This window comes from Sphaeramia orbicularis, chromosome 2 (genome assembly GCF_902148855.1).
Source record: "Sphaeramia orbicularis chromosome 2, fSphaOr1.1, whole genome shotgun sequence".
NCBI classification, from domain to species: Eukaryota; Metazoa; Chordata; class Actinopteri; order Kurtiformes; family Apogonidae; genus Sphaeramia; species Sphaeramia orbicularis.
In genome coordinates this window covers 15222039-15245412 of record NC_043958.1, presented here as the reverse complement: position 1 = coordinate 15245412, position 23374 = coordinate 15222039, and the positions used below count along the sequence as shown (strand labels likewise).

At 38.0% G+C, this 23374-nt stretch overlaps 1 protein-coding gene across 1 annotated transcript in view; it reads right to left on the bottom strand.

The window, feature by feature from the left end:
* The window catches only part of LOC115434306 (receptor tyrosine-protein kinase erbB-4-like), a 458688-nt gene that overhangs the window by 164962 nt on the left and 270352 nt on the right, over window positions 1-23374 (bottom strand). Inside the window, exon 3 of the mRNA XM_030156187.1 lies at window positions 12832-13018. Coding sequence (XP_030012047.1) covers window positions 12832-13018 — 187 coding nt within the window. The remainder of the gene's footprint in view (window positions 1-12831; window positions 13019-23374) is intronic.

The following is a 23374-nucleotide window of genomic DNA, read 5'->3' as shown; positions in this document are numbered from 1 at the left end:
AGGAAGAAGAAGGATGATTGTCCCTCTCAACTGACCATATATTTTTTATCAATACATTTTTTTGTTTTTGGTTTTTTTTATCTTTCGATAGAAATTTTAAGCGACCCCATTTGAATTCCAGGTGACCCCACAGTTGAAAAACACTGCGTTAAGTACTTATATATTCCCTTCTTTCTTGAGTCTGTTTGCTCATAAAAAATGAAACGTGATTAATACAAATTAATAATGAATGATATTTAATCGTGATTTATTCGAAAATAATCCACAGCAACCCTGTGATTAATCTGGTTAAAAATTTTAGTTGTTTGACAGCACTAATTAGAATACAAGAGGATGAAAAACTAGACAAAGACAAAAAGTCACTAAAGCTGTCATTATGTCTCAACACTCAAGTCCATCACTGCACATTAACTACTCGACTGACTTAACAAAGCCATCAGTATCGGCATTCTATGACACTGTTGTAGATATCAGTGATCAAGTCAGAGTGCCGTTAATTCTCTCCAATTATCACTTCACAGTTTACCTTAAACACGAGGACTAATGTCTGTTTGATTTGCTGATTAAGCACTGAATAAAATGAGGAACTGCTTACAGTGCATGTCAACTGACAAATCGATAGTCATGCTCTAAAAATGAAGATGCGCAGAGGGTTAATTAGAATAAAGTCTATCAATCAATTCATTTCAGCGGCAACTGCTGTTGGTAATTTGGCCTAAATGCATTTAAAACACCCACAAAAATGGTGCAATTAGTAAGGCTGCAACAGTGAATTATTAGTTTTAATTAGGGGAGTTCTGGGTTGTTGCCAGGTTGTGAATCTATGGTGGTGTCGCTACAGTCCCTGTGAGCCTTAAAGGAAGCAAAACAGGTGAGATACGCTGAAGGGTTATGCAGGGGAAAGGAAAAGGATGGCAGAGCTGCTGGTGCTTTGCTTTCTGCACACAGGCGCGGGGGGCATTGCCGCCAGATGGGAAGTTGGATTCACCGCTCTCTTTGGGGCACGTGGAGCTATTTGGCGCCAACCCAAATGGGCAATTTCACAGAGGAGGAAAAAAATATACAACACACAAACACACACACACACACCCTCACAAACAAAGCAAACATTAAGCAAGGGAAGATGTGAAACTGGATCTGAAAATTGTTTTCGCACACACGCCACCCCATCAGCTCTCAGAGTCTTATAGGGGTCATTATCGCTGCAGAGCAACATGGGCTAATTAGCAGAGTGGAGTGTACTGAGGCGTGTTATATGTACACACATCCCCATTATATGTGATGGCCATGTGGGGACATCAGATCAGGAAATGGATGCTGATGATTAACTGTCAGACAAATCACTGTAAGTACTAAATGCATTACATCACAAAAACCTTACATTAACCCTTTATCGGGCAAGTGACTATTTTTGGTAATTTTGGCAGGCATTACAAGTCAGTGACAGCGACAGTTACAGTGAGGACAGTGAGACAACAATCTCAGGTCCAATGTGGTCTACAGAGTCTGTAAGGTCCACCTCTGCATGAACAGTGAGTGTACCTGCTTTGTTAGGTACCATGAAGTAATGGTACTAATGTAAGGAATGATGGTCAAAGGGATAATGTGGATGTGGACAGGGGTCTGGATCAGCACTGATATTGGTCTAATGATATAAAAGTGATGAGGAGTGGATGAAGCGTTGTTCACACTTCTGGTGAAGTCTCTAGAAAACTGTTTAACTATTTCTATCACTCTCTCTTTTTCTCTTTCTTTACCCTCTCTCTTTAACCCCAACTGGTCAAGGCAGACGGCCATCCTTCAGGAGTCTGTGTCTGCTCCAGGTTTCTACCTGTTAAAGGGAAGTTTTTACTCGCCACTGTCACCAGTCATAAGTGTTTGCTCCTGGAGGATTCTGTTGGGTTTCTGTAAATTGGCTTAGAGTCTGGTTTTGACCAACTCTATATATGAAGTGTCATGAGATAACTTTTTTGTTGTGATCTGGCGCTATATAAATAAAATTTGATTGATTGAGTGATTTGATTGGTTTTCCCCTGTAAGTCGCTTTGGAAAAAAGCATCTGCCAAATGCATAAACATAAACATAATAAGTATTTGAGCAACTGGTGTAGTCTAGGTTGTGTTTTATCCATATTAAACACAAGAACAAGAAGATATTTCCTTTCAAATGACATCTAATACATGTATTTTGGATTTATGTATTTTGTTATAACTCTACCAAGCTTTTACAAAATTATGGACATTAACAAGTTAAATGAACAATTAATACTTTATGCATACACTATAAAGATTTATCCCATTATATTATGAATATATTATTATATTATACTATTATATATATTTTCTTTGATACTTTTATTAGTTATTTATCATTTTGTCATATAGAACATAACAGACAACAATCGGCAACAGATAATAGTCACAAACTAATAGTAATGATCATTTAGGTTACAGTTATGAAATAGTAATCAAGTTACCCATTTAATTAAATTTTAGAGCAGCAGTTTATATAGCACTTCACAGGACAGACAAACCACACATTAATTGTATTTAAAGAAAGTAACCCATTTATTATGCTATTATATTATTATTATTATTATACCTCATCTTTGACATAGATTGATAAAAAATCTAGAATTTTCTTGTCCAAGAGGCCTGTGTTTTCAGGCTGTAGAAGCCTTTGTCCAATCACAGGCATTTTCAGACAGGTATGGAGGTTAAATACATGACTGACAGTTGTAATAACTCATCATTGATCAGATTCGGTCAGATCTGACCTGGATGTGACTCTACTGCTCTAGTCTGTGTTTCAAAGCCTCCTTTTTTCCAATAGCAGCATGAAACAGTGTCAGGTTAATCTATCGTCATATTTAGGCTTTTGATTTGGACTGAGAGGAGAGAGCTGCAGGAGGAAGGAGTGGATTTTATGGTGCTTTTCCATGTGATTTTAGTGGGCCTTCCTAATCCGAATGACAAATGGCATGGAATAACGAATGACCTAACCCTAACCCTAACCCTAACCCTGGTGGTCATTTGTTATTCCATGCCATTTGTCATTCGGATTAGTCAAGCCTAGTTTTAGCTCCTTATTTTAGTTCCCTTTATAACTTATTCTTGTCAGTCCCATTTTCACTGAATATGTCTTGCGGTCTAAAATTCCAGAACTGACAGTAACTTTTCTATTAAATATTGCACTGTTTTTTGTACTGACAAAACACATTGTCAGTAAAAATGCAGGATTGGGTGAAAGTTGTATAAAAAAGCACTTGCAGTTTTTTCCTTTAACTGATCACTGATCTGCGATTGGTCGACTGAGTGATCTATAATCTGAATGACAAAATATGGCTGATTTGGAAATGAAGATGTGCAGCTGGGGGATACGCTACAATGGGGTAGAAAAATCTTTTTTTGGGGTCTCAAATCTTCAGACAGAACAAGAACAAAATTCTAAAATATTGAAACATGCAGGATATTAACAATTAACAATGATAAACCTCATGTTCTTTTCAGTACCCATGACAAAATAAAAGATACTGAACATTAATAAAGTGCCAAAATCTTAGCGTCTTCACAATCAGATTATTCTTATTCTTCAGAAGTCACATTGAATACTGGAACATAAAAGCAAAAAAATACACTTCTTAAACTTTTAAACCAAAACTGCACAGAGCAGATCTGACATAAATAATGTACATATTCAAACAAACTGTAGAAATACAGAGAAAAATCTAACAATGGTAAGTAACAGATGACGTTAAGCATCTCTACATGAAGTCATATGTAAAAGTGAGGGAAACATGGATCTCTTCTGTCAAATATTCAGACTATTCTATCTTAAATATACACATTAATTGAAATAAAATGATTGTGATGAGTGTGACAGGTCTACTCTGTGTGCTTGTGTGCGCTGTAGTTAATTCAGTCTTATGACAACTGCTGGAGTGTCTTAAAGTGAATCAATAACAGGGATTTCTTTACCACATTACTTACTATACATCCCTGCTACAATGGAGACGGCACAGCTGTATGCATCCCAGCAGCCAAATTGAATTCAACGCTTTCTCTGGCCTCCCACTGTGAGCACAGTCCACAGAGGGATAGAGAGCAGCAGTGGACCTGCCGTTTAATGTATTGCAGTGCAGTGAGAAACACAGGCTATATCTTCACTCGGGCATGTATACAGTGGTTAGATGTGGTGGAATACGACTGCAGGGTGAATTACAAGTATTTCATTACATATGGATTGCAGTATGAGCCAATGTGCACGGTGGCTTTGTTGTCATTGTTAAGGAAGTCGGCCTGATTATGAGCCTGTTCAAAAGGAAAAGTTTTTTTTTTTTTTTGGTCTGAGGCGGAGGAGTAGAAGGACTGAAGACTAGCAGTGCTGATCCATATGCATGGCTGGATCTGGATTAATTGCAGCACTGGGGCGCAGTTGGATCAGATAGTATGGACCAAAGGCTAGTGATGCCCATCCTGTGTGGGTGTTGAGAACGAGGAGATGTGTGGACTGATAGGCAGGGAGTCGGCGCAGGGCGTGAATCACAGCGGTGAACCAGAGGTAAATTCTGCCTCTGAGGATCAACAAAGTCTCCAAAAGTTGTTTTTTTTTTTTTCTTAAAATAACAGAAATTCCAAGATGTAGATGATGCACTGTGAACATAAATAATGCAATGAACACCATCCTGCACAATGAGAGGACTATCTGAATAATGTTTCCAGTGTATTTTTACACTTACACAAAGAATAACATCCAGATCTTTTCACAAAGTTATGTTTGCAACACTTGTCGGTCACTTTAGAAGAGAAAGCAATCTGTTTACCAGTAACTGCATCATGGTTTCATTCCTGGAGGTCTATGAGCAACTCTGATCATGTAAGGGTTTCACCTCAGGGGGAGGGAAATACCTCAGAGGGCAGTTTCTGAGCAGGTAAACAGATAACAGACCCCAGCCCTGCCAATAAAACGCACACTGCTGATGTATTTTGTTTATCAGTCTTTCAGTCTGAGTTATCTGAGCAACGAATTTAGGAAATAGTGTTCATTAGTGTGGTTTCAGGAGTGACACAGATGCAGGTTGTCGTGAGGTCATGGCAGGAAACAAAAAGGAATAGACGCCAACTGGTCAGTACTATAAGGAAATATACTCAAATATTAGACTGACTTTAGAAGTATTTGAGGTGAGTGTCAATGGAAAACATGACTGGATTGGTTATTGTTCTGGAAATCTGGATATAAGAAATGAAACATGAGAGTCCTGTCATGGTTATCTTATGAAAAGGCTTTTGCAAAAGGCTCAGTACCAGTAGAGTCATACAGGGTCTGCAGAAGACGATCCTGAGTGGTAACAGCCTACAAACAAACTGTGTTTATAAGTTGATTCATTTGTACACTTCTGTGAAATTTATCATATTTCGGTACTTTTTCTGTGATTAATGACCAGTGATGAGTGCATATGTAATTGACTTTACTGGCTTTATTGTTTTTTTTAGTTCTTTTTTCTTTTTTACTTCAAAGTTTGAGACAAATAATAAAATAAAATAAAATAAAATATCATCTTTCCTGACTTCTACAATAAAGGTGAGGATAATAACTAAACCAGCAAAAGGGTCTTGATAAAAGAGTTTCTGGATAAGTGACGTGTTATTATACACAAAATTATTTCATCATAAGAAACAATGTAAAGGGTGACACAAGGGTCACATGAGAACAGCTCTAATAACATACAATTCATGTTATAATCTACAGGCTGCAGAGCAAATAACAGTATTAAAGAAAAAAGAGAATGGCTAAAGAGATTAGATCCCCTCTAAACCATATTAATTATGGTGTACTTTACAGTTAGTGTTAAATATGGATATTAAGCATGAGTTGTTCTGTTATACAGTAGCTTTTCTTTCCCTTGGACTAACCTGCTCATTTTCTCTAAAATGAGCTCCATATATATAAAAACAGTTACAGATAATTAAAGATACCATTACACTGACATTTACACAGACTCTGTTTCAGCTGATGAAAGTGAGCATCAGTAATGTTCAGCATATTCACAAGAGAGAAAAAACGGAATTAATTACACTTAATTAAATCATAGCCTAATAAATATAATTTAGTTTAAGATACCAGCTTCACATGTTGCGCATATAGTAATGCACACATCTTTCTAGTAATGTATTTGTTTTGATGGTAGTTTGTGCCATATGTGAGTAATATGCATTTGACAAATAACTATGATTTTTTTTATCGCTCATAAATCAGAGAATTTCAATTATTTTCAAAAAAAAAAAAACATTACCACAGCAGTACAACAACATGAGACAAATATAAAAATATGAATAACAAATTTACTCAGATACACAAAGGATTTTAATTCAATATGCAACTGTGGGTCTTCTATGACTGAGGTTAAAGACATGTTGTCAGAGTTCAAAAGTAATGACTCCTAGAACTTAGCATCTTTTTCCGTACTCTCTTTTATAATAAAAATCAGCATCTCATCCAATTTTCATGAAGATATGAGGATGTGTCACTGATGTTTTGTTTGGTGTTTACTAAGACTGACATTATTTTCTGAAAGTGTGAAGCAACTTGGAGGTGGTCAGCCATGAGGCCCCAGGGGATTCACATGGACCCATCCATCCATCCGTCCGTCCATCCATCCATCTTCTGAACTCACTTTATCCTCACTAGGGTCGAGCTCCTATTCCCATAGTTCATCTGTTTGACTTATGTATGCATTCAGTGTTATGTCCATACAACATATGTGTATTTTTTACCAAACTTTTACTGTACATTATATATATATATATATGTGTGTGTGTGTGTGTGTGTGTGTGTGTGTATATATATATATATATATTTTATTACTTCTTGCCTTGTTTCTCTAATGTTGGATGTCTGTTGGGATGGGTCAGTGTTTTTGTTGTTGTTACTGTTGTCGTAATCAAATAATTTCCTGCAAAGGATCAATAATCTATCTATCTATCTATCTATCTATCTATCTATCTATCTATCTATCTATCTATCTATCTATCTATCTATCTATCTATCTATCTATCTATCTATCTATCTATCTATCACCATGAAATGATAAACCCAATAAATACTCTTTAATTTCGCTGTAAACTGCTCTATTCCATTTTTCCCTTAAACCTGGTTAAACTACAGTTATTTGACTGTTTTCTGTGTCTCCTTGAACTCATCTTCCCTCTGTTAGTATGTGTTTCTTTACTTTCCACAACCGTTTTCAGAGGGTGATAAAAACATTCTTTCTTCTTATGTGCTAAAATTCTGTTCAGTGTAGTAGGAAGTAAGATTGGACTGTCATTGGGTCCATTTTTAACATTATCCTATTTATCACACGCCTAAGGCGATCATATCCGAGATGTTTGTCCGGTTAAAACATTTTTAGAACACATCTATAGAAGATTCTCACTAAATGTTGATTAGATTATAAATAAACACTAGAAACAAAGCTATACAATTGATTACAACTGCGTAAATGCCACCCCTGATGTAAGCTATAAACTCTAAATACTACTTTTATACTTCACAAAGACATACCTTGGCTATTACCACAAATGGACATAGAGTTTGTGTATTTTCTTGACTATCTGATCCAGATAAAAGCAGCTATAAAAAACATGCAAACTAGGGGTACAATAGTTTTTTTTAGCGGACAATGGCAGCTTTTACAGCAGAACTTTTTTTTCATGGACTATATGTGTTGACATTGTGAATCAATCCACATCTTCAGTGTCATATCTGACCATTCCATTTGTTTTTATTGGTTTTATTGTACAATGTTAGCTTCAGTGATGATTGGATCTTCAAGTGCTTCCAAACTGTCGGTATATTTTACTTTTCACTTGGAGAAAAAAAGTGTCCGAGCGTTGTTCAGGTGCACTCAGGCGGCACTACACCTATGATAAGTACCCATAACGGGTCAGACAAGGATAAAGGTCTCTCTTTTAACAGGGGTGGTCAAAATGGAAGGCGCCCAAATGCTTTAGCAGCTAAGGTTGTCAACATGCCCTTAAAACACTCAGGAGTCCTTTATCATCATGTTCAGACTCCATAAAATGCTGCTTATTACACTAAATCTGTCATGTGCTTTAATATGGATCACCGTTTGATGTTCCACCATCCATCACACAAACACTACAGCAAAGTCAATGGCACAAGAGCCCAGGATGAATTCTCCCCATCCAACTTTCTCCACACTCAACTTTTCTTTTTTTTTTTTCTCTCTCTTTCCCATCGATGCTTATTCATGGTCCGTCCACATAAGCGTCAAAAGTGTGTTCCAGGACGCCAAGACACACGACTTTTGTTTTACACTAAATTTAATTTGTTTCCGCCGTGAAACATTTGACAGAGGATTGCCTAAAGTGGTAATGGAGGATAGATGTGAGATAAATTGCAATGCCCACAGGAGAGTGGTGTAAAGCGGGCGGATCGATGCCAGAGAAGAGGCCTCGGGCAGAATAAAACAAAGGGGGGATACCGCTGAGGCGTCCCTGTGGCTTGGCAGTGCAGGGCGCACACCACGTGGCACTCCACGGTGGGTTTGAGCCCAGATTTCTCCTTGTTTCATGTTTTTTTGTTTTTGTTTTTTTTCTTTTCACTTATTTGCTCTATCACACCTCAAAACTAACCATAAAGGTGAAATAAGCAGCATTTTCTATTTTATTATTTTAATTACTGGACTAATTTACTTCTAAAACCTTGGTACATTGTCAAGAAATGTCTGGCAGCTTGTTTTTGTTCTTTGGCCGGACTGTAGAGGACATACGTGTTGGAAAGCATTTTTTTGTTGGCCACCATGAGATGGATGCTTGCAAAGATTTAGGCTCAATCCCTGTTGGAAAAAGCAGCGCTCACGCTCTGTTTTTGGTTGTAAAGTAATCCAACAAAATTTCCTCCAAAATCCATCCAAATGAAACACAAGCATGGAAGAAGTATAACGTCGACCAGTCGTAGCTTCCTATGCTATTACATTTACCTTGGTTTGTTCAGTTATTATTTCAGATTTAATTCAAAGAAAGCATTACACTGACAAATACTGATGAATCCATAGTATTTTTGTCTGTCAAGATGGCTGATTCTTGGTTGTCAGATCTCATGGTGACTTGACTACATGTTGGTAACCAGTCAATTGAAGGCTATGGTATTCCAGATATTTTCATTCACCCCCATGTAAAACCAGACTTGCTTTTTTACCCCGCCCCCTGAAGGGGAGGCAAGGGGTATTGTTTTTGATTTGGTTGGCTTGTTTGTTTGTTAACACTCTGGAAGCAAAACCATTGGTTGAATTCACACTAAATTGGGTTTGTAGATTGCCAGTGAGACAATCATTAACTTAGGAATGGAGTTAGTGAATGTCAACAAACAGTATGACTCCAAGCACAAAACAGATGCCAACACAGATGTACTCATACATGAAAAAATTTTATATACTGGACCTTTAAGTCTTTTGCAAAAAGGCCAAAACCACAGCAAGATTTTAGCAAAATGTTCAACCTTTTTTGATGCAATATTTTAGAATATTCTTGAAAACAGAAATTAATGCTACATTAAGAAGAATTAAGAAGACTGTGGATTTTGACGTCCTTCTTTGGTTTCATTCCAGACTGTTTCTAATTACTTACTTTCTACCCCGTCACACTGGCCAACAATGATCTTACCACCGGGAGAAAATTACCTGATTTTACTTAAATCCTACCTGATTTGCTTCCAAATCTGATATCAGAGTTTCCCCAGAACATCAGACCTGAGTTATTCTTAAGTCAATATACAGCCATTAGCAGCATATCACATCTGTGTTTTAGTATGAATTATTAATGCTCGAAATTCAGATGGTTTTCAGTACTTGGAGAATTAAAACATGCAGTCCAAAGTGATGCAAAAGTGAAATATGGAATTTTTCCTGAAGCCTTTACAGTCATCCTTTTTCCCCTTAAAGCTCACCTCGACAATTAAAAGCATTTGTACAAGCAGTGAGACATTTTCCCAGAACCCCCGACTAGTTTAGGACAGATTATAGAATGTCATTCAGATTCATTTCTACCACTTGCACCTTGACTTTTCACTCCCAGTTTGTTTGATGTAAGTGATGAACATGATCATCCAGATATTTCTGAAATGGAAACCAGATACTGATGCCTTCAATCCAAATGTGATGGTGATTAATGTAGGTTCGTACAGAGGGAAATTGCCAGAACTCCCAAGTATTAGACATTTTTAACAATTTTAACAAATCTGATCCAAGCTGATGAAGGCCTGTTGTTCATATCTAGAAGTACATTTGACCTATTCAGCACATATTATCTTCAGATTGTGAATACACCAACAGAAAAGTCACTAGCACAAACTAGGAAAATTCATGTTTTTGTTTTTTTTCTAACATATTAACACAACTCAAAATCCTGTTGTGCTGAAGAGATTCTGGTTTCAGATGTGGAATGGACACGCCTCATTTAGTCAAAATCAGAAGATGTTGTTCCTCCAGTAGCAGCTTATTATTTTTCATTTGTTTCTGTTCTCTGGTTTCATTCTAGATGAGCCATAAAAAAAGAAATAAAATAGAAAAAAATAAGAAATGTAAGCTGTGGCAAAGACATAAAGGTAGCCTCTGACCACAGTTGTTCTATATGCAGTGCTGGAATGTAACAAAGTATTTGTACTTTGTTACTGTACTTAGGTAAATTTTAAGGCACCTGTGCTTTACTTAACCTCCTGAGACCCAGGAAAGTACAAGTTTTGGCTTTTTTGGCTTTTTTTTAATTACATCATGATGAAACAGTTTTTTCAGATGCATTTTGTTGATTGACTGCGTTGTGGCGTCGTTTGCCGTGGCATCAGGTGGCTCTATTAGCTCCAATGATGGCAGAGCGTGCGTTTGGCTGAATCTCCGTTTCAGTTTGTGTGGAAAGTGCAGATGGCAAACTAATACTGTGAAGTTAATCGTGTTGAAAGGACAAGTAAACCCTAAGTTATAAGACACAATAAAAACACAATTTTTCGGCAATAGTGTCATTGCATTTGGTGCACATTTGGTGCAGGAGGAGACAGTAAAAACAGGCTTTTAAGCATGATGTGCTTGTTTTAGCATATCTTATCTTTTATATCCATATATTTTATTAGTTTTATTACCCAGCCCCCGAAGGGGAGGAAAGGGGTTTTGTTTTTTGTCCGGTTTTGTTTGTTTCTTTGTTTGTTAACAAAACTATTGGTTGAATTCGTACCAAATTGGGTTTACAGATTGCCAGTGACCCAGAATAGATGTGATTACGTTTTGGGAAAAGTATGTCAAAGTTCATATTTGTATGATTTTTTAAAAATCTTTTCTTACTCCCATTTACTTTTAATGGGATAAATCTCAAACGTCTATAAAAGCAGCCATTTTGTTTCAATTTACTTCAAACTTGACACATACGAGGGCCGTTCAATAAGTTCATGGCCTCACCCAGAACAGTACAACACAGACTGATAATTTATATTTTATTTTTCAACATAATCTCCATTTACAGCAATGCACTTGGTCCATCGATGTTCAAGCATCACTATCCCATCACGAAAGAATGTAACATCCTGTATTATAACAACCAGTATTTCTGGGTGAGGCCCTGAACTTATTGAACAGCCCTCGTATATAGAGGCAATTGATATACTGACATCGGTACATGCATAGACATGATGATACCAGCTGGATCGGCACCAAAATAAGCTACAATATGTGCGAGGAGTGGGGTTTGTTGTGCCTGGCACCACTTGTTATATTTAGTATTTTTTCCTATATCCTTGTACAGCACTTTGGACACTTTGCTGTAAATGTGCTATAAAAATAAACCTGACCTTGACCTTAAAGAAACTTACTTAAGTACTAAGCTTCAGTACTTCCTCCACCACTGTCTATATATTAGCAAATATGGATCATCACAGAGTCCTGAACCAGCAAGTTTTCCTCATGAGTTTTGGAGTTAAAGCCAAAACAGCAACATTTTGATTCAGAAAAGAAGCCACTGCATCAGGAAAACACAGAAAGATGATTTGTCTCTGCCTTTTTCTGAAGAATGCTTTTGGTTTCATTCGTCTCACTGGAGTTGGGAGGTCACCCCACCACTGTGTAACACCCAAATGGCAACTATTAGCTGATGCTGAGGTCAGACCTCAAAGGATCAACGCCAAGTGAAAGTTGACACAGACAAAAGCTACCCTTTGCAAATGCAATCCACTTTGGCCTCTTGCATGAGAAGTGAAAAAAACCAAACACAAAACAAAACAAGAACAGCTGTTACATAAAACATTACACAGCGACTTCCAAAAACTTATCCATGAAAGAAGTCTATTTTAGTGTGTAAACAAAAAATGTAATTAACAGGAAAATAGGACTTTTCGCAGAGACTTGATCCTTCTGTACAGCAACAGAGAATATTAATCTCCCAGAGTAGCACATACGTAGCTTCAAAAGTTGAGTTCTAATTTTGTGGCTTAATTAAAAGGAGCCTATTAAATCTGTATTATGTCGGCGTAAAAGCAAGTCAAACACAAACATTTATAGTGCAGGAAATGGTGGTGTGTTTTACAGGGTAATGAAAAGAATAATTCAGGAAAAGAATGTCGAAATTTGCGACTTTAAATTGTACGAATCGCAATAGTTATTCATCAACATTACTGTGCAATATATGTAATTGGTGATGCATCAAAAAGTCTTTAATCCTCATTTTCTTGCTTCATTTACCGCATAGAAATTCAAGCGCCACAAAAGAAATATTGCATCAGTAGGTTGGTTCTGCACTTTGTCTGTAGGAAATTAATAAATATAAGGCTTACCTGTGAGGTTGCGGAGGCCCAGCTGCCTCAGGCCGTAGTACCCGTCTCGTCTGTAGTTGAGGAAGATGGCCAGCGAGTAGCGCCTCTCGTACAGTTTAGTGCCTCGAATGATCCGGAGGTTCTCCAGGGGCAGGTAGTCAAACTGGTTTAGAGCCACCAGGACGTAGCCAGTCACCTCTCTGATGGACTGTATGGACAAAAACAGATGGATTTAATATATTTAATGTGCAGCAAAGCTGTAATTTTTGGAGCGAGCAAGAAAAAGAAGGCGACTCTTACGAAGTTAACCTTAGGTATAAATGTTCCAACATAAAAGACTGTATCCATGATCCAAAGCATTTATCAAACAGTGATGTTGAGTAAACAAAGAACTGTGAAATATGGTTTTGAAGAGTGGCTGATGGCATGCCACTGTTTCCTCTGCAGCATAAACCAAGGCATGTGTCAAATCTGCTTTATTTGTTTAGTCCAAAGAACAAATTTGCCACAAGGGGCTTTACAGTCTTTCCAACATACAACACCCTCTGTCCTTCGACCCTCGGTTCAAGGAAGAAAACTCCCCCAAAATACTCTTCAGTGGAGAAAAAGCCTGATTTCCTAGTGGTCAGCCTTGCTTCTGGGTTCAGAGTAAGAGATGAATGTGATGCTTAGATTGATATATTATATGGACAAAAGTATTGGGACATGCAGAATTCAGGTGTTTTTCTCTAATGGGGGTCTGGACTTCAAAAAATGAATGACAAATATCATAATATAGTTTTATATTGAGATAAATATTATTGCATTGGTTAGTTTGGTTTAAATTGCTATCTTTGCTTCCAAAATGCCTCAGACGGTTTTTACTTAATTTCTCTTAACATTGATTTTTTTTTCAGCATGACTATGATTTGAAATGTTCTAACTCTAAATTTCTAAAACATTTTTGTCCTCTGACTGTAAATAATAATTTTCTGCCACAACTAACCATCGTTTTTTTTTTTTTTTGTTTGTAAGAAAAATCTCCCTTTAACTTTTAAGGAAATATTGGTGTTTATAAACTATATGGACAAAAGTATTGGGACACATCATGGCTACAGCTGTAAGATGCCCTGTTCATGCTGATCTGACATATAAACATAAATATTTCCACCCGATATAAAGCCTTTGTGACTATTGTTTTGTATCCCAGATCCCTCAAATACCTGAATTCAACGTGTCCCAATACTTTCGTCCATATAGTGTACGTCAATTCTGCACTATTGTCTTGGTATAATGCACTATTGTTTTCTTTAACACTTGCCTTATTGTTCTGTCTGCTTTTTAGTTTCACACTTTTTGTACAGTTTTGTAAAAATCTGTATTCTTTATGCTTTATTTTCTATATATTTTTTATTCTAAACCATGTGAGAGCTAAGGTTGAACTGGAGTCAAACTCCTTGTGTGCACAAAGTTGGCCAATAAAGCCGATTCTGAAATAGTTTCTTTCAGAGGTGTAATTTTATATCAAATGTGCAGAAGGAGGTAGCTAGGAACCTGCAGCCTGACTTTCAGTTTTTGTAACTGTATTTATTTATTTAGTGTTTTAACATTACAATAGGAGGGCTAGAACTATTTATTGCTAAGTATTTTTTTTATTGTTGCTGTGATTGTTATTTGTATTTGTTTGTTTTTTATTTTTCGATATTGGCCAGCGAGAGAGCCAGGGCACACTGTGTTTCATTGCCATGGTACTTGTACCCTGAACGCACATGACAAATAAACTTGAAACACATTCCATCTTGACACACCTTGTAATCACAATTAGGCTGCTGCACATCCAATATTAGTCTTTACACAACACTATCTGTTGTGACTGATAAAACATACATTGTCATGATGAGAAAAGACCTGAAGTGACCTTGAGATTTCAGCGGTGTGTAAAAAAAACTACATTTACCAGATGGCTGATACCGTCTCATTGTAAGATTTGGATGAATAATGAATAATTGGTAGCATGTATGCCTACTTAACACCCCGCAACCTGGCAAATAAGTCAGGGTGTTAATGTTTATCGATAAAAAAAACATCAAAATAAAACCAATGTGCCAAATCTAATAAAACTGCGACTCCTCGTCCAGTTGGCTCCGTATCGCTGTTATAGATTAGTCATATTGGCAAGGACAGCAATATCAGTTAATATCAGTGTTGGGGAGTCATAGTAATTAAATTACAAAATAAATATGATGGTATCCTCATCCTTTCATTGATAAATCTCCTTCTGGACACTCATCTATAACAGACTCGTGGTCTCACTCTACTTTATCAAGCTTTAAGTCTTTCAGATCAAGTAGGAAAGTCCTCCCCGAGTTTCTGTGCACCAAACCTATTGAATAACCAACTAAACAATCTCAGGGTTGTGACTTTCACTACCTTTGGACATTTCAAGACAAATATTTACCTGTTTTCACTGATAATTTTTACTGTGACAGTGTTAAATTTGCATGTTTCCTTTGTAAATGTCTCTGTATCTTTCACATCATTGCAAATTAGGGAAAGGTCAATGATTTTTGAGGCTTGAATAAATAAATGTTGGAAAGAAAGGTTTTGAAAATCAGTTATTGTCGCTGAGTGTGTAACTGCAGTTGCAAAGATAAAATGGAGCTGAGTATGAAGGGGATAAAGTTGGATTCTTTGGTAAAATACAACTTATTTAACTGCTGACCATGGATAAGAACACTTCAGTGTTGGAAATTCAACAGATCTGGAAAAAACTTCTAAACTGTGCAATGTTGTCTTTGCAACTTCATTGCCTTGTCTAAACATTTGCATTAAGTCTAACCAAGAACAATGAAGTCACAAATATTTTTTTTTTTAACAGGTTAACATGTAATCTATATTATAATACTTTTTAAACAGCACATTTCCAACACTGGTTTGTAATCAACGAAGGGAACGATGATATTCCATTTAATAAAGAAGAAAAAACAAGGCATGTAAGTATTCAGCAGAGCAAAACACATCAAATAAACATGAAGCAACATACGGTAACAGAACAAACAATGCTCGTCAAGGAATGTAAATCTATATTTTATATTCATGTTTATTTAGCTAGAATAAGGATAATGTCATACTACTCTTTTTGAGTTCCACAAATGCAAGGAATCAACAAATTGCAGACACGTCATTCAACCATTTCTTCGCTAACACTGGCAGTAGTAGTGTTTTGGTTAAGTGTAAAAAAATACCATAAAGGCATGAATTAATTCTGAAAAGTACATTTCAAGATGAAAGAAGACAGCGAGATAGTTCAAAATCGATTTAAACTTTTCTTACAGTATCATGAAACGATATCATCTAAGTGGTTGGATGCTAACGTCGTCTAATATAGTTAATGTGCTATAAATTATTTAAAATATGTCATGCTGGTATCCCTTCAGGTTTTCAGTACTCAGTGAAGTGCTCATGATTGGTTGGACGTTTTATATTTATATGACTTAACACAGCATCCCAAACAGTTTATATTACTAAGAAGAAGTATGTCATCACATAGGCAACTTCTTCTTTTTTTTTATTATCTCGGAGATGCTAACATAAAAAAGGCACAAATGAAAAAAAGAGTCAGAAAAACTCATCAATTTACTCCAACTCAAAGCACATTATATAAAAGTTGAATGTAAAACAGGAAACTTTAGTCAGTGTAACATACATTAAAGGCAAATCATCTGTTTCTGTTTTTAATTTGACACAAAACTGCATTTGTAAAAGCCATGCCTGCCTCATTGAACGCACTTAAGCTGCTAATGCATTCCTCTCATTTTCCGTGCACAGAGCATGTTATTTGCATTTCCAAATGTCAAGCTCATGAAAACTTTGGGCATACGGTCCAAAATTATTAAAATGTCAGCTCAATTGCAGAGTGATTACACTTCTCCTGTGATTACAGCCTCTCAGCTGACATTCCTTGAACTGATGCTCAAAAACAATACCTCAAACCCACTTCAGATACTTTGAAAACAGCAGTATTAGATTTCCCATGATGCTGTTTTTCAGTTGCAGTGTGAACAGGTGCGAGTCCAAAACCTTAACTGAACCTTGCTGAAGAGCGCTGCAGGTCTGAACTATCTGCCTCATTGTGCGTCAATTGACCTTCTTAAAAGTCAGAAAAATCCGGGCTGATTAACTCTGTGTTACGCACTTGATGAGGCAAATTAATTCAACTGCAAAGTCAGGCTGAAGGGTGATGCTGAGGCTAGCGCTAAGAGCTTTTTTTATGTTTTCTGAATGTACTCGAAACTGTTGGTCCTTCTTGGATTAGGGTCAACTCTAAATATATTGTGGGGAACACAAAAAAAAAAAAAAACACCAAGAAGGTTAAAGGTCATCGCATTATAAACAAACAGCCCTTCAAAATAACAACAAAAGAGCTAATGTTAGCTGACAGCCCTATCAATCAATCTGACAGCCAATCACATCGTTGTACAGCGCCATTACCATGTGAGTTTCCCCCGCTGATACATCTCTATCTCTGAGCTTATGCAATATTCATCAGAGGCCTTCAAACAGCAGCCTTTACTTATACACACTGGCACACATGCAACAGATGTTTAATGCTGCAGATACACATTATGCCAACCACCACTGACAAGCCTAATTAGAGGAGTACATCGAACATCGGGTGGTGGGTGAAAAAAAAAGAAATACGAAAACAGACTCATTACTACTACTTAACGTTTAACACCAACCTGTACATTAGAAGCATCGTTTGCAAACACTACATGTACGTTTCCACCTTCAACTCCAAAGCTCTGAAATTGAAGATATAATGACTTCCCATCAGCAAAATATGGCTTTTATCTCCTGGGCTACAAAGCAACAACAGTGATGCCTTAATATTCAGCCAAACATGATGAATGGTCATTAACTTGTAGCATCTACCCAAGATAGATATGGGTAGATATAGATAGGTAGCTACAGCAGACATCATACCACCAGGCTGACGTACACAAATCTTAAAGACCAATTTGGTAGAACTGATGGCTTCATCTGAATAAAACTCTCAACACTGTCATGAAGGATAGAGGCCTGTTTTCAGTCTACTACAGGGACTGGACAGATGATGCAGCGATTAATATAAAGTAAGTTCTTAAACCTTTAACTGATGCACTGAGTAGCTTCTCTTTTCTTCCAACAATAATCCATATGCGTATGGGGTCGTAAGGGAATTTTCCTGATAATAACGTCAATCAGGTTTTTCACCCTTATTTACATTGAAAGAAAGAAAATTGGTCAGTTGTGGGATAATTACTGGTCTTGTGATATTGGTATCCCACAAACAGGGGGGAGTTGTGTGTTGCCTAATATCCATGGATGTTCTGATATTGTTGGAAATAACATTATGGATTGCCCAATGTCCTTGGATGTTCTAATGTGACAATACTTGGCTCAGCAGGTCATCGTGACCTGAAAATCGATGGAATCGTCCAGCCCTGATTAACAACTTCCAGATGTTCCTGTTTATATTAATGTTTTGGCCAATGTTGTGGAATTCAAGTAGAGCTCATGGAAGGATAAGATGGTCAAGAGCTTAGCTTCTTGTTTGGATATGAGGATAACATGACCAACAGTTAAGCTCCATTTTTGGTTATGACTTCCATTTATTATGTGTATTAAACAGATGGAATTAAAGGGAGATTCTTAAAGGAGACTTTCCTCAGACTGCAAGACTCCTGCGTCTTTGTCTTTTTTCCGCCAATATTCCACAACACAATCAGTTTGATAAAGAGCATAAAGATTGGACTGTGTTTCAACAGAAAAAGATCAAATGGTCTGGTCAGTCCACTTTGACCCGGTTCCAGTGATGGGAATGAAGAGGTGGATGAAGTGATTACCCATCATGCCTAGTGCCTACATTATAAGCCTCTAGGGGCAGTGTTATGATCTGGGGGTTGCATAATATGTTCATAATGTTCTCTAGAGATCCACATCAGTGAATTTTTTCTTTACTGACGGTACAGGCACATTCCAAGATGACAATACCAGGATTCTTTAGACTAAAATTGTGAAAGAGGGGCTCAGGAAGCATGAGACATCATTTCACACATGGTTTGGACACCACAGAGTCCAGACCTGAACCTCAGTGTCAATCTTTGGAATCTGCAGAAGAAGCCTCAATGCATGTGGTCCAACTCTCCCGACATCAATACAAGACCTGAGACAAAAATGAATGCAATGTCGTGGTGAATGTATCTTGTAATCAAATATAAAGAGGGTCCGATGACTTTTGATTTTTATTTATTTATTTAATTTGCTGGGCAGTGTATGGATCTCTAAACTTCAGATGCTTAGTTAGTGAATTCTAGACTTGTGTTGTAGGATCATTTGGATTGGATCTTATTGGTCACTACGTATCCGTCCCGAATTCATTACACCCGTTTTGGAGGTAACACACTGTGAAGTAACTTGTTAGAGTTGTCTGTCTCACAGGATGTGAGTAAATGGAATAAATGGGTGAAATTCTCCTCCCTAACAACTGCCTTTAAGTTGTAGCTGCACACTGAAAACAACAAATGTATTCTTATGTGTCTTTAGGATTAGTGATTTCAACATCACAGCCCCACATCCAAATGTTTCCGTCTTAAACCAACACAGTTTTGTAAAGACACTGTCGCTCCTTACTCAGCATCAAATAAGATAATTGATTGGTTAGAAGAACTATAAACCCGCAGATAAAACCAGAGATTTTTTGAGCTGAAGGTGGATGAGCTAAGTCTACCTCCACTGCTCTAGGCGTGTTAGAAAGTTCAAGATTCCAATCAACTGAGCACCGATCCTCCCTTACACTGTTCACCTTAGTCATAATACACAGAAGACGTGACAGGTCCAAGTCATATCCAATAACTAAACCTCTCGTCTTTAACATCTCTCTAAATTCTATTTCCTTTTCTACATTTCAGAGACATGTACATAAGTGCCCGACTCTAAATTACATGTAATGCATTTAGGAGAGCTCATCCCTAAGTTGAAGACAGTAGCAGAGGCTTCTGAGGCAGAAACAGAAACTTCCTAATGACCAGAGACAGGTCAGTAATGATGTGGATGATTGGTTAGCATGGAGGGAGGAAATGAATAATGTGGGGTTTGATTGGCCACTGACCCCACAGGGATTGCTACTGGAGACTGACAGTCAAGCTGCAGCATGTGGAGTGCCTGCATTTCAGGATAATAGCAGGTAACTGAGATTAGCTTCTATATTGAGCGCTCAGCAAACAGCGCGCACCTGCCAAGTTGGCCTATTGTAACACTAACACAATAGGAAGGAAACAGACAGTGGATGTGCTTATTAGCAAGATTACAATGTGTCAATCACCTGAAGAGGAGAAGAACAACATAATAAAAGAGCGGCAGAATCCATTTCAGCAAAGGCTTTGATTAGCATACTTATTGCCAACGTATTTCTATTGTGAGGTACCCAACGCCTGTCAAAAACCTCTTGGTGAAATAATTTTCTGTCAAGTAGGTTTTGTGAATTTTTTTCTTAAAGAGTTAGCGAGTTCTGTAAGTTAAGAAATCCTGTGATACTTGTGAGTCAGCCTCCAAAAACAAAGAATTCATTAAAGTTTTTTTTTTTCTCCTGAGGGCTTGTTGGTCTAGTCCCATGGATGGAAGTTGTGGATCACTTTGACCATACTCTGACCCTATGTTTATGGCTGAGGGTCTGTGGAGCTCACCCTGTCATTAAGTCCATCGTCACCCCTGGGTGTCCACCAGAGGCGCTCGGACTAGGATCGGGGGAGGCTGCTCCACAGCCCGACCCAGCTGTAGGCATGCACTCGGCTGCTGGCAGACTCCACAGTGCTTCCACTGTGCCCCCTTCTCCCTGCCAGCCTCCGGGACCCGCTGGCAAAACCAAAGAAAAACTGTTTCCCTGTTGCTTAGCAACCATAGGAAAGCCTTCCAGCGGGAGCAAGGGAGAGCAAAGAGGGAGACAGCAAACAGAAGAAAGAAAAAAAAAACAGACTTAGAAAGGATTTTTTGTTGTAATTTACCTAATTAAATTAAAGGATTACTCTGCCCTTTCTCAGTAATTTTCTTTCGCTTTGATGCTATTTAATTTCCTTCCTTTGCCATAAATTGTTTTTAAACCTTTCTAGATCAATATTTATCTGCATTCCTCTGTGGCGGAGGAGGGAGGAAGCAGCGAGACAAGAAGGAGGGAGGTCCGGAGGGAAGTAAACACAAGCACCTGCATTTCCCCTCCTGCCGCATCAACTGTGCTCTGTTTCAGCAACACAAACACACAAGCTAAAGGAGGCTTCTCGCAGAAGCTGCCCACCGCTGGCTTGTGGGCGATGCGCTCAGACTTAACAAGGTGGACGGTGGGCAGATAAACTGGTGTTTCTCCCTTGTATTTTCTTCACAAAAATACACACTTAACAAGGTGAGTGCAAGGGCTAATTTGTAGCAACAAGGAGCCCTCAGTTGTGAACACACAGGTTCTCACGTCACCGCCTTAATCCTTCCCTCATTTGACCCCAAGGTTGTGACATCAGTGCTGTAAATATGATTAAAGAGGCTAAAAAAAGGGAAACGTGTGAAAATCTTTACCCTCTCTGGCACAAGTCCAGGTCATTATTTTAGTTTCTGACATGGTCTTTTGATTCCAGTTTGTCTCTGATGGATCAGAGTGTTTTTCTGTTGTGAAAGAGCCGCTACGGGTTTGAGAAGAATTTTTATTCTCTGTTACACACTCCACACAAGCTGTACACACATACAGGACTTGGATATACCAATAACCTTCGCCTACGCGCACGCACACACACACACACACACACACACACACACACACACACACACACACACACAAATCCTGCCATGAGGCATAGACAGGACTTAGGCAACACAGGTCAACTACCCACGATGCATTGCAAGTTTAATGTTTCCTCTAGCGCTTTTCTGCATCAATCGGAGGCAATTAGCGGCCTAGTGTGGAGCACTCACTCAAACGCGATCCCATGCAGTCCCTGCAGGCTTGTTTCCTCTATTCTTTCGCCTTACCTCTGGGCAAACTGCGAATTGCACATGTTGCTAAATTGCTCTTCGTATCTCGAGGACATATTGCATTCAGGCCAAGGCAGGGGGAGCCAGGAGTGCTGTATTTGCTCCACACAACATAATCATGATAGAAGGTGTTTGTGCTGTCTTGGAAACAGCTCGCTATGAGGCAGGGTTGCTGTGCTTCGGCACCTGTAACCCCTCCAGATATGTGGAAATGCTTTCAGCAGCTCACTGTATGGGTGAGGTATTCAGCGTCCATGGTACTATACATTCACGGTGGAGGAGTGGATGAAGCGTCGCTCACATTTCTGGTGAAGTCTCTAGAAAACCACTTAACAGTGAAGTAGTATTTGAGCAACTGGTGTAGTCTAGGTTGTATTTCATCCATATTAAACACAGGAACAAGAAGATATTTCCTTTCAAATGACATCTAATACATGCGTTTTGGATTTATGCGTTTTGTTATAAATCTACCAAGGTTTTAAGAAATTATGGACATTAACAAGTTAACTGAACAATTAACCCCTTATCAGGGCAAATGACTACTTTTGGTATTTTCCCACACACATTACAAAACAGTGACAGAAACAGTTACTGTGAGAACAGTGAGGCAACAAACTCAGGTCACATGTGGTCTACAGGGTCTGCATGAACAGTAAGTGTAACTGCTTTATTAGGTACTGAAATAATGGTACAAATGGAAGGAATGATGTTCAAAGGGATAATGTGGATGTTGACAGGTGTCTGGATCAGCACTTATGTTGGTCTAATCTTCTAAAAGTGATGTTCTAATGTTCTAAAATACATGTTTCTTTCACCTTACATGTGTTTTTGTTGTATTTTTTATACATACTTCTTGGATTTTTTATTTATTTATTTATTTATTTTTATTTTGCCACTTACAAGCAAGGAACCAAATAAGATAAATTCATTGACCTTGATTTTCTACATGACAATAAAACATTTTGAAAAATTTCACAAAAGTAATAAAATCTTGTTATGTCCTCCAATAACAAAGTAAAGTTGAAATTTTGAATTTCAGAGTATTTCTATTAGTGCCTATTAAAGGGTCAAACCGGTGTAGTATGGAATATGGACCCGGGGTCCTGATTCCGCAGCGGAATATGGACCCGGGGGTCCTGATTCCGCAGCGGAATATGGACCCCCCCTATGGAAAATGGACCCCCCTCCAAATTTAGGGAATGAATTATTTTTTTTTAAGTTTTGAATTATAAACACATAAAATAGAAACAAAAAAACATTTTGCAAACAAAATTTCTTTATTGTGTTCTGTTATTGTGTTCTGTTATTGTGTGATCTGTCTGAGGGAAGAGAGAGTACAAGAACATGTATCAAACGACCGTTGCCGCCACAGTGATGTCACAATGGGAGGCCAGGCTGTACGGGGAGGTACGCTCATGCTGCAAGGCTTCACTACAGGGCCCAGCTTTTTTTTTTTGTTTGTGGTGGTGGTGGGGCACCCCCCACCCCCACCCCAAGACCCAGAAGCACCTTCGTGTCATCAGGGTTA